Here is an 11,545-nt window from a genome sequence, read left to right as displayed (position 1 = left end):
GATTCAAAAAAGGAGATAACCATTGTGAAAGACGGTGAACGAAGTAATGAAGTAACGACTTATTAGTTTATTTAAAATAAATAATTCAAAACTGTCATCTAATAAGTAGAGCCTCAAAAGTTTTAGTGACACTTAAAAGCATGACAAATCTGAATATTCATAACTAGGGCAATTTTTAACCTAAAAATAATAAAATAACCTTTATTAACCTTTAATAACTAAACAATAAAACTTTTTGTTACACATACAAATGACATAATTTTCTAAATTTTCTAGTAGAAAAATTCTGTTGGATCCTAGAAAATTCTTTATCTAAGAGAAACATCTTTCACCCGAGCACAAAGTTGGCTGAGAATTCAGAAGTAATGAATACTCTACAAAAGATATGTGTAAATTGGTCATTTTAATTATGTTTAAAAAATCATTTTTAAGCCTTTTATTTATGTACTTTTTAATAAATTTGTTGTCATTTCCAAATTCGAATGATTTTAAACTACATATGCTTGTTCAATTGTGAAACGTGTACTTTAAATTTAGTAATAATATCTTTAATAGTGACATTATTTGGAAACCTGGAATGTTTGAATAGGTTTGGATAAGGTCACATAGACTGCTATCTAACACATGGTTTTTGAGAATTTCTTAGGCTGTTCGAACTAGATATCCATCATTCGCAAAAGATTCGAAAATATTATGGGGATGTTTCTGTCTTTGAATATTAGTTTTCTTATACTGTTCTTGTTAATTGCAGCTTGTACAGTAGCTATCATTAAATTAATTCCAGGATAAGAGTCTCTTATTCGGCCGACTTGACTAAACTGTGATCTACTCAGAATAAATAAACAACTAAAAAGCGAGGAATTGATTGGTAAAAAAACCGCACAAAATATAAAGCCTTTAAAAGGATTTTAACAACGATTCTAAACATAAGGAAAACTAAATTTCTACGAACGTTTTGCATTAACACACTTAGTAACAAGTTAGGGAGTCACTTCATTGTTGGCTAAAAATTTTGTAAAATCCTTTTTTATTTAACTCAAAATATTGTCTCTACAAAAATCCTTCCCTAAATAATATGTAATTATTTGATGGAATAAAAATCGTTAGTCATTCTGAGGGGAAACTGCGCCTCGATCCTTCCATCGAAGCTCCGCCTGCATGACCTTTTGTTTTGTTGTCTAAAATTTCGTTATTTTTCAAAAAAATTAACAAGTTTCAGCTCTGCAGATAATTTTCCACTTTTCTAAACAAGTGATCTAGAGCTTAAATTTCGTATTTAAACCCAAATAATAAACAGACTGTCTAATTTTAGATACTTTTGCTAGATTTTTGGAATAAGTTTACGGATAAATATAATAATTGAACAATATGTAAGTCACTTGGAAAAAATATAAAGAATATATTGTAAAAGTTAACAGCATGAACGTCTATTCGTCCCGATTTTAGGAATTTCAATACCAGATGGGATTTCAGGCTCATCCTCCAATCCTTTAAAAAGACTATCGTTCTCCAATGCCAGCTGAGCAGCTTCGTAAAAAGCCTCCTCCACGTTATGGGACTCCTTCGCAGAAACGGAAAAATGAGGCATAACCCCATTGTCCCTGCACCACATTTCGGCCTGCTTGGGAGGCACCTTCCATGGACAACTCCAATAAACCTCATGACTGTCCAAATCCAATTTATTCCCAATAACCACAAAAGGAAATGTTGTGATATCAGGAGGACTCGACAAAATAAGGAATCGGTCCTTCCAATTTGAGAGCGACCGGAATGAAGTTCGACACGTGACGTCATAAACCAGGATGCAACAGTCTGCCCCACGAAAGTATGCCGAACCCAGTCCGTTGTACTTTTCCTGTCCGGCTGTGTCCCAAATCAGAAAAAGCAATGACTGATCAAACCTGCATCACAATGTCGACTCCATCCACGGTCAAGTTCCTTGTTGAGAAATCTGCACCGATTGTGGGCTTGTAGTAGGAAGAGAAATATTTGTTGACGTAGTTTTTCATTATTGAGGTTTTCCCGACTCTTAATAAAGTTCACATTTTGGTTTTTTACCCTACATCGCCGACAATGACTACTTTAATTGCGATCTTCCTTTTTGAAATTTGGATCATACAAAGAAATGATTTACCAAATCAATAATCTATTTTTTAATTTGATTTTTGTTATTTTTTCTATTTTAAAATGAAGTATTTACTATTCGATTTACTAACTAAAAATTTAAAAATGAAAAAAATTATCGAAAACCCGATGAGAAATGAAATTTAAAACCGCTTAATTTCCACAAATTAATTTGCTAATTTTTTAATTAGATTAGGTTAGGTTATCAAATTGTGTTCATTTCGTCCCTTGGAAATCCCCAAAGCCAATTTTCACCCCTTTCCCGATCATTCGCAATTTTGAGAAGCCAGAATAATATATGACGACATAATCAGAACAAAAAAGCCACTATCAATCCAGTAAAGCTCCTTTACTCCAAACATGTCAATATCAAGCTTTCTCATTTCTCTTTTTACGACTTTTAGTTTCTTTTTACTTAAGCCTTTTTTCTTCCACGTTGCAAAATTGTGCGATTATGTGCGACGAAGACTCGAGATTTGATGATTGGGGGTGACTTTGTATCTAATTAGGTCATAGGAGAGTTTTCTTATAAGATTTTATTGTCACTTATTGAGATAATTTTCAGAAACTAACAATTTTTTAATTAATTTATGCTAATTTTCTTATTAATTACACAAAGATTGCTTTAAAAAGTGGTAAGCCTTCTCATTTCTCTTTTTTACGCTCGTTCTTTGGTCGAAAAGAATCAAAAGCGACTCTTTCTCGAACATTGTGGAATTCAATTGATAAAATAATTTTATATTCGTGATACGATCGATTCTCCATGTCTGGAATAGTTATCTCGCATATCCCACCCTCTTCTAAATGCCTTTCGTTAATTGTTTTCAGTTCCCTTTGTTTTTAGATAGTTCCCTTATGAGCTTAAGATCGTCTGCCGATGCCAGTCCTTTTCCAATCAAAAAATTGATTTAGAAGAATTGGGAGCGTAATCCGTGGTCTTCCCACAAAGGTCGATTCTGGATGAGGAGCCTTGTGGTGTTCCATCGAGAAATTACCAGGAGTGTTCCTGTCTAATCTTAAGATGTGACCGAATAAGTTCCATCTGTTACTTCTCCGTCTAGGAGTGTGTATTGTAATGGGAGTAAATATATTTGTTTGAGATGTTCTTTGGCCAAAATACTACTAGGATGTGGAAAAAGTTCAGACTCTCCATTTCATGCATTGTGGGTGCCCAGGTAGAGGAGTTGTAAGTAAAACTGGTTTTAAGAACATGTTGTACAATTTGATTTTAAAAAGGCAAAAAATTGTTTACTTGTAACAATATGTTATTTAAGAGCGAAAGCTGCTGGTGATTTTCTTTGTAGTATGTCTTCTGTTCTCCTAAAAGGATTGCAGATTTCTTTATGTGCTTTCATTTTTCCTATCGTTGTTGGGATTGTTTGAATATTGTATATTCTGTTTGTTCAGTGTTAATTTTTAGATTCACGCGTTGTTGTTGTGGTGGTTCACTTTTTATATTCATTTGTTCATTTGCTATTTGTTATTCAATTCAATAATTCTCTCTCTCTTTCCATTTCTCTTTATTCTCTCTCTTTTTCCATTTCTCTTTATTCTCTCTCTTTTTCCATTTCTTTTTGTCATCCATTTGTTCATTGTTTTTATCTTGCTCTCTTTTTATGTCTTTCTGTTTCCAACCCACTTCTGTTCTATGCTCTACTTGCGAAGTTAGTAACAACCGCAAGAAAGGGAGAGTCTGTTCTAGTTGCGACAGATTCTTCCACCTTTCTTGCGTGAGTCTTTCCAGGCGCGTTTCTGCCTCTCTCTTAATTTGGGACTGTCCTTCCTGCCGCACTTGCCAGCCGGTTCAGTGTTCCAGCCCGCAAGAACCCCCCGAAAAACCGCCATTCGCAACATCCCCGTCTGCCGAGGAAGTTCTCAAATCTATCAAGCTCTTCCGTCGTCTCCGGAAAATCCCATCCAGAATCCCAAAAGCTGCGCGTATCTTTGCAGCCTCCTCCTTGTCCGCCGCAATCGATAAGGCTTTGGCATCTGATGGCCATTCCGATTGGCTTAAGCTGTTTTGCTTCGCCTCTTTCGGTCTCGGTTTTGCCCCATTAAGAGCCCGTGTGAAAACCTCCTCCATCTCGCTGGCTACAACCGTCAAACAAGAATTGGCCTTGTACGATAAGAACTTTTTTTCCATCCGGTGGCTGCGGGACCACCTCGCTAGCTCCGAATTTCCCTCTGGTTCACCATCCCATAATGTGTCCTCTCACGCGAATGACGTCGATTACCTCAACAGAAAGATTAATAGTAAACTTTTGGACGGGGACGTTCGTGGTGCAGTTAGGCTGGTTACCTCGACAAGTTCCCTTTTGCCCACGACCCCTGCTGTTTTGAATTCCCTCAGGGAAAAACATCCCCCTCAGCCAAACGACTTCCGGCCTCAGCCATCCCCTGACACCCTCGCTCTCAATCCTTTTGCTGTCTCGGAAACTCTTGTACTGAATGCCCTGAGGGACTTTTCACCTGGAAACAGTGGTGGTGTAGATGGTCTGAGACCAGGTCATCTGAAAGACCTGACGTCTCCCACTACCGCCGAAGCTGGTCGAAAACTCCTACGCTCAATCACCAATCTGTGCAACCGCTTCATCTCCGGTTCCCTCCCCGATTTTGCTCGTGATATTTTCTTTTCCGCCAACCTTACTGCCCTTGGGAAAAAGGACAACGGCGTGAGGCCCATCGCCGTGGGCAATATTTTCCGGAGGCTCTCCGCTAAACTTCTGTGTCGAGCCATTGTTCCCTGCTTGTCCTCGAAGTTTCTGCCTGTCCAACTCGGGGTCGGCGTTCCTAACGGCTGCGAAGCTGCTGTCCACTCAATTCGTGACTTAACTGAATCATTTGAGGAGTTTATTATGGTCAAATTGGACGTTTCCAACGCATTCAATTCCATCAGGCGGGACCACCTTCTGGAGTGCTGTCGTGAATTAGTCCCTTTCGCCTATCCCCTTGTGCATCTCTCTTATGCTTGCTCAAGTATCCTTATGTTCAACGATATACCTATTTCTTCGGCCACCGGGGTCCAACAGGAAGATCCCCTGGGTCCTGTCCTTTTTGCCTTGGGCGTTAACAGTATCGCTCACTCTGTTCGATCCCCAGTTAACATATGGTATCTGGATGACGCAACCATTTGCGGTCCCCCCGATGCTGTTTTTGACGACCTTCGTTCTATCCTCCCTTCCCTCTTGGACATCGGCCTATCTATAAACGCCGATAAATCCGAAATCGTGAACATTGCCTTAAATCCGAGTGACTTCACTGCTTCAATTTCCACGTGCCGAGGCATTCTCTCAGATGTCCGGATTACGGACAAATCAAATCTTACGATCCTCGGTGCCCCCATGGGGCCTTCTGCCCTCGAATGCTCACTCTCTGGAAAAATTTCCCACTTATCCAAAATGATCGACAAGCTTAAAGTCATCGAGCCTCATGTGGCTCTTTTCTTCCTCCGAAACCACTTTTCCGTCCCTAAGATCCTTTACACCTTAAGATGCGCACCCTGCTTTCAAAGAGGCGACCTTCTTTCCGACCTTGACAATATCCTCAGGCTCGGTACGAGCTCTCTTTACAATCTGGCTTTCGACGATCCAGGTTGGACTCAGGCATCCCTGCCTGTGCGCTGGGGCGGCCTTGGCTTGAGATCCTATTCCGATCTTGCCCTCCCGGCATTCCTATCCGCTCATCACGCTTCTCGTACTCTCTCAGACATCGTTCTTAGAAACCTCCCCGAACGGAAATTGTCTGAAGTTTACTCTGCAGCCCGTGGTCGGTGGGAGGCTCGGTTTGGTTCGAAGCTGCCCAATTCTCAATCTGCACAGCGTCAATGGGACGAAATCTCTTGTCAGGCAATCTTCGAAGGCCTGCTTCCTGTCTCCAATCAACACCGTGTCGCTTGCCTCCGTACAGGTCGCTGTGAAGGCAGCGGTGTCTGGTTAAAGGCTCTCCCTCTCCCTTCCATCGGGAATTTGTTGGACAAGGAATGCCTAAGAATTGCAATCTCCCTCCGTGTCGGGCTGAAAATCTGCCAGACGCACAAATGCCGTTGTGGGGGAACTGTTGACGAGTACGTCACGATCCAAGAGAGTTTTCTTGGCTCCTGGAACGTCTGTCGATTGCTGTGATCCGAGGGAACGGCTTCGCCATTCGCGAGGCTGGTCGGGTGTCTCGTGAGGCCTTTAATTAACTTAGCTATCTTTAATTTCTTTCTTGCTTTCCTTTAGAAAAAAAAAAATTTCAAAAAAAAATTTCAAAAAAAAAAAAAATTTTTTTAGAAATTATTTAGAAAATAAATCAATTAAATTAGTTCCCAGTCATGACTATTTAATATAAAATAAACATTAGAAAAATTAATTTGAGTTAATTAATTATAAAAAATAGAATCTTCATAACGTGCAATGGGTTTGTCTTGTTGTTACAATTTTATATTCCACTAAGGATAACTAATTTTTCACTTTAGGAAAACCTCGAGGTATACTTGCTGGAAGAAAGCTCAAGACTCACCGAAGGAAGCAGAAATGGCACGACTTGTCATATCGACGTGCTCATTTTGGCACTCGTTGGAAGTGTAACCCTTTCGGAGGGGCTTCTCAAGCCAAAGGAATCGTTCTCAAAAAAATGTAATTTCTATATATCTAATCCGCAGTGGAGTGGAGGCCAAACAGCCCAATTCTGCCTTAAGAAAGTGTGTCCGAGTTCAGCTGATAAAGAACGGAAAGCAGGTCATTGCTTTCGTACCGGGAGATGGATGTCTAAACTACATCGAGGAAAATGATCAAGTCATGCTTTCTGGGTTTGGAAGGAAGGGACATGCCGTTGGGGATATTCCGGGAGTTCGTTTCAAGGTGGTTAAAGTAAAAGACGTTTCTCTGCATGCCCTTTATACTGGCAAGAAAGAGAGGGCTGCTAATTAAATATGACTTCAATTTCTTTTTGTTAGATTTCTTTGATTATTTGTTCTAATTTTTATCTTTTATACGGAAACTAACTAAAACATGTATGCAGGTCTGAAACATGAACTAATGTAAAAATCACAAACGGGCAATATGTGGTGACGAAATTTCGAATAAAATGATTTTTTGAAAATTTGAAAACAATTAGAAATAGGATTTAAATTCAAACGTAAAAGGATTATTAAAATAAAATCAGACGGTAAAGTAATTGGATAATAAAAGTTTACTGGGTGTCTTATTTGGTATATCAACTTTATTCATTAGGTAAACCAATATGTGATGTATTCAAATACATGCCACCAAGGGCAGTGCTAATACTAGAGAAGTGATGTTCCTCAGCATCTTTCATGTCCAATGCTTAACAACCAATCGCAGCAAATTGTTTGGATGATAAATTAACTGATAAGAAAAGAAATCGGAAAATAGCCATTTTTAAAAAATAGCATTTTTTTCTGAAAATCAAACGGCGAGGAAAGAAAAGGACGTCAGTTCGGAGATAAAAAGTCCTCTGCTGATTTGGGGAGAGCAGGGTTGCTGAGTTGGGACGGAAAAAGTGGAGAGTAGTCGAGAAGATAGTCTAGGGTGTGTTGGGAAAAGATCTCGTCCTCCCGATTGCTGTTGACGAAAATTTTTTGTTTGAAATATTTGAAAATGTTATCGGTTCATACAACTACATTGATCCATTCCAACTTGAAGATCATGACATAAATAATTCACTCCAAAACGTACAAAAAATTAAATAAACACATAAAAATTCAAATTGGCCTGGGTAAGAATGAATAGCCACCCCATGAGCGATGCTTGCCCAAACTGTTATTCCTTGTGTGACAACTGGCTCCCTTTTGGACGACGAATTAGTGAGAATCGAAAACTACCTACGCATTGGTCTATCCGTTTAGATCAGACACCAATCCGCATACGAACCGACCAGTTTAACCACTACTTTCATGTCGTAACGGTTTAGACCAGGGGTGTCAAACTCATTTTGTTTCGAGGGCCGCATTTATAATAATTTCTCGTTAAGGGAAGATTATATTATGATGAATAACAAAATAAGAGAAACTAAATTATTCAAGCATCGCCCTTTAATTTTTGTGAGAGCTGCTTCAGAGGATTGACATTTTTTTAACAAGTTATTGTTTACATTTTTAATGAATTTCTTAACTTAAAAAAATTTAAAATCAGTGTAAACTACTATCAGATTTTTTAATCAAAAATTACAAATTTCATGAACCACAATTAATCACTATTCTTCATTGAATATCATTTTTATATTAATCACCGAACAAATTAGTAAGTAATACCAAACAAAATATTAATTTGGATTTCTTGCTGGACACAACTCAACAAGTGCACAGATTCCTCTTGAGTCCAGAGATGTAATATTGTTAACCGCTTGCGTCACTGCAAGACAATTATTTGGCCACTGTTGGCAAATATATCCAAGAGCTGGTTCGATAATTTGCTATTCTATTTAATATCCCAATTCTTACGGTCAACAACGGCAAATACGTATCGACTATTCCCATACATCCAGGGCAATCAATTTGATCAGAAGATATCTAAATAGCTTCTTGACCATGCGATACAATCATGACATCAGTGTCGTTTGAGCATTGGTTAAATCTCAAACAATAAGTTGAAGCCATGTTGCTAACATCCAAAGTGGAGCCTGTATTTTTGTTCTGTTGAAGAGAATTACTGAATTGTAAAAATACCAGATTATTCAGCATTTTAACAGTATCCAAAACACACTGCTGACACCTACGCATACTGTCGGTCATCTTAAAAATTGGAATAACTAAGAAAACCTGAGCTGATGGGATAGATATTTGAGAGATCTGTGGTTTAGTAAAATATACTGGACAATACCGTTTGAAGAATAAAGAGTGTGATTCCTATTGCTAAAAATTTTTATAGGCTTGAAAATACCAAGAGTTGAATGCATTTTTTTAGTATTTGATAAAATATTGATATCTATTTGTTTATGGTTTACTAAATTGAATATTTTAATTGTAATTTAAAAAAACTAAAAATTATACAAATTTTCCTTTCTCTATCGAAAGCTTTAGTTTTTTACTCAAATAATTTAATTTTTGACTCCTTCTTCACTTCCGACAAAAGATTGGGAAGGACTTCAGTCGACTTAAAGCTGAATAATATGTCCGTACCCTTCTACAGGAGTCAGACGGTTCTAGGGGTAACCCTCGACATGCACCTCTGTTTCTCCCCACACGCAGACAACCTCCTTCGCAAATGCAAAAAAAATTGAACATCCTCCGAACTCTATCCGGTATATGGAAAAACGGGTCGCACCCGGTACTGGCGAATATCTACCGCCAGTACTTCGAACCTTGTATTGCCTACGCTTGCGGATCATGGGGTCCGCGGTTATCGTGGTCCAACAGGAGGCGAATCGAGGAGGGCCCTCAGATTAACCGATCGTTGGTCGCATGATAGCGAACGCCCCGGTCCAGCTTCTCTGGAAGACCTTATCAAGCTGAATCTCGGTCCGTCAGCAAATGCTCCGTCAAAAACGGCCTGCCGCCCGGTGCGATTTTGTGTGGGCTCGTGGAAAGATCACCGAGCGAAGATGAGGTCCCTGGTGGAGTGGATCGGGGTCACGTGACTTTTGTTCTGACTCTTATCGTGGTCTTGGCGGTTAAATAAATAAAAATTCATTTAACTTGTAGTTCTCAGAACAACTAATCTTGAACATGGACAAATTTCTTTTTTCCGATTATAAAATGTATTGAAATTGTTACCTTTAAAAAATCATTTTTGTTTAGAATAACAATTCAAAACATTTCGATTTTAAATTTCAAGTTTCAAAAATTGTTTATATTAGACAAATGAATGATTTGTCCCCCAATGTCTTAAATCACAAAATATCTTAAAGTGAGACACAGAACCAGTTCAAAAACAAAAAAGTATTAAATAAACAAATTTAGTTCATCTCCATGAGAATACTACTTTGATAGTCCCGCCCAGACTTGACTCGTCAGCCACAGTCTGTGTGAATCACTCGACTCATTTGGTTCGACAATGTCATAAGGACTGTCCAGACTAAAGTAAATAAAGCACGACATACTAGTAAATAGTCCCCGAAGGAGTCTCTTCTAAGAGAACCCGCAGAATAGGCATTACACCCTGATATGGGGACTTCATAAATAACCACAAAAATGGCTTGTACATTATTCTAAACACAAAATTGTTCGACGCCACGAGATTTCTGGGCAAACTGGTGTTGACTATTCCCGGAAAAACTCCGCAAACAACAGTGGGAAGTTCCATTGCCTGAACCTTCTTTGCTAACTCTTTGGTGAATAAAAAAAGAGCGTATTTGCTCTGAGAGTAAGCAACCCTTCCATCATAAGGAGACTTGTCACAATTTAGATCTTCAAAATCAATTTTTTTGATTTTTTGACGGCAAAGTACATTAACTATTTTCCCGATTGGTTCAGTCCCTGGTCTAGATATCAGGAGATTCGTCAATAAAAAGTGCCCTTAAAACAAAAGTCCCAAAAATCAAAAAACCAAGATAATTTATAGCCAAATGCTGTTCGATTCCGTCCACCGAGACCTTCCGCTGATAGTCCATAACCCCGGCATTGTTGACAAGAAAGTCCACGCGAATATTTTCTAAAATATTACTTCAAGGCTACTTTCGTTGAGTTTGTCAACAAAGGAGGTCACCGAATCAAAGGAAGACAAGTCCAATTTCCTCACGGTGATCTCAGCCTTGAGTCCAGAACGGACAAACTCGTCCCTTAATTCCTTCCCTTTTTTGACGTCTTTACAACCCATGATTATCCGGGCACCTTTCCGTCATATTTTACACTAAACCCCGTTTGGCCAATTGTCGTGTCAGCTCCTTTCCAAGACCGCTGTTAGCACCGGTGATTATTGCGGTTTTTCCGTCGAGAGAGACGTTTCCGACATACTTAGGACCGGAGAGATAGTCTCTATTGTCGTGGCACATTTGCCTACTTTATAAGGACGACCCCAAAAGCGCAGACAAATGACGTTGAGGCAAAGGAAACCCACTTATTCCTCAATATATTCATGTGAAAATAAACATTTAAATTTTAAATAATATTCAATTATTTTAAAATAAAAAAATTTGTAATTTAAATGAATTCGAGATCGAGAGATTGTGGGTTTTTAATTATTAAATTTAGTCGTGCAAAATGTAATCACTGCACAATATTTAACCTCCAATACGTCCATGTCGGGACTCTTTCGTGTCAAAAACCATATTATGAAATCAATCAAAAAAATCGCTAATAAAAATGTACTATTTTTAGTCACACTAGGATGAAATTATTTTACATCGTAAAAATATAGACTTTATGCGTTCTTCATTAGAATTTACCGACACTGCTGTTCGCGACTGTATTGAAGCTGCAGACATTCTCGAAGAGCTTTGTAATACCACAGAAAACTTGTTTAAATCTATTTCATTTAAATAA

At 38.5% G+C, this 11,545-nt stretch overlaps 1 protein-coding gene across 1 annotated transcript; it reads right to left on the bottom strand.

Moving 5' to 3' along the window:
- Window positions 1-10,163: 10,163 nt before the first annotated feature.
- On the bottom strand, window positions 10,164-11,055 carry LOC115227735 (retinol dehydrogenase 13-like). Its single transcript, XM_036498723.1, has 3 exons — window positions 10,920-11,055; window positions 10,611-10,715; window positions 10,164-10,579 (listed from the first exon to the last, which is right to left on the bottom strand). Exons 1-3 carry the CDS (start codon window positions 11,053-11,055, stop codon window positions 10,164-10,166), a joined length of 657 nt encoding a protein of 218 aa, XP_036354616.1.
- Window positions 11,056-11,545: the final 490 nt, after the last annotated feature.

Source organism: Octopus sinensis, unplaced genomic scaffold, assembly GCF_006345805.1.
Source record: "Octopus sinensis unplaced genomic scaffold, ASM634580v1 Contig07101, whole genome shotgun sequence".
Lineage (NCBI taxonomy): Eukaryota > Metazoa > Mollusca > Cephalopoda > Octopoda > Octopodidae > Octopus > Octopus sinensis.
Note: the sequence above shows the minus strand (reverse complement) of the source record. Positions and strands in the feature narration are given on the sequence as shown.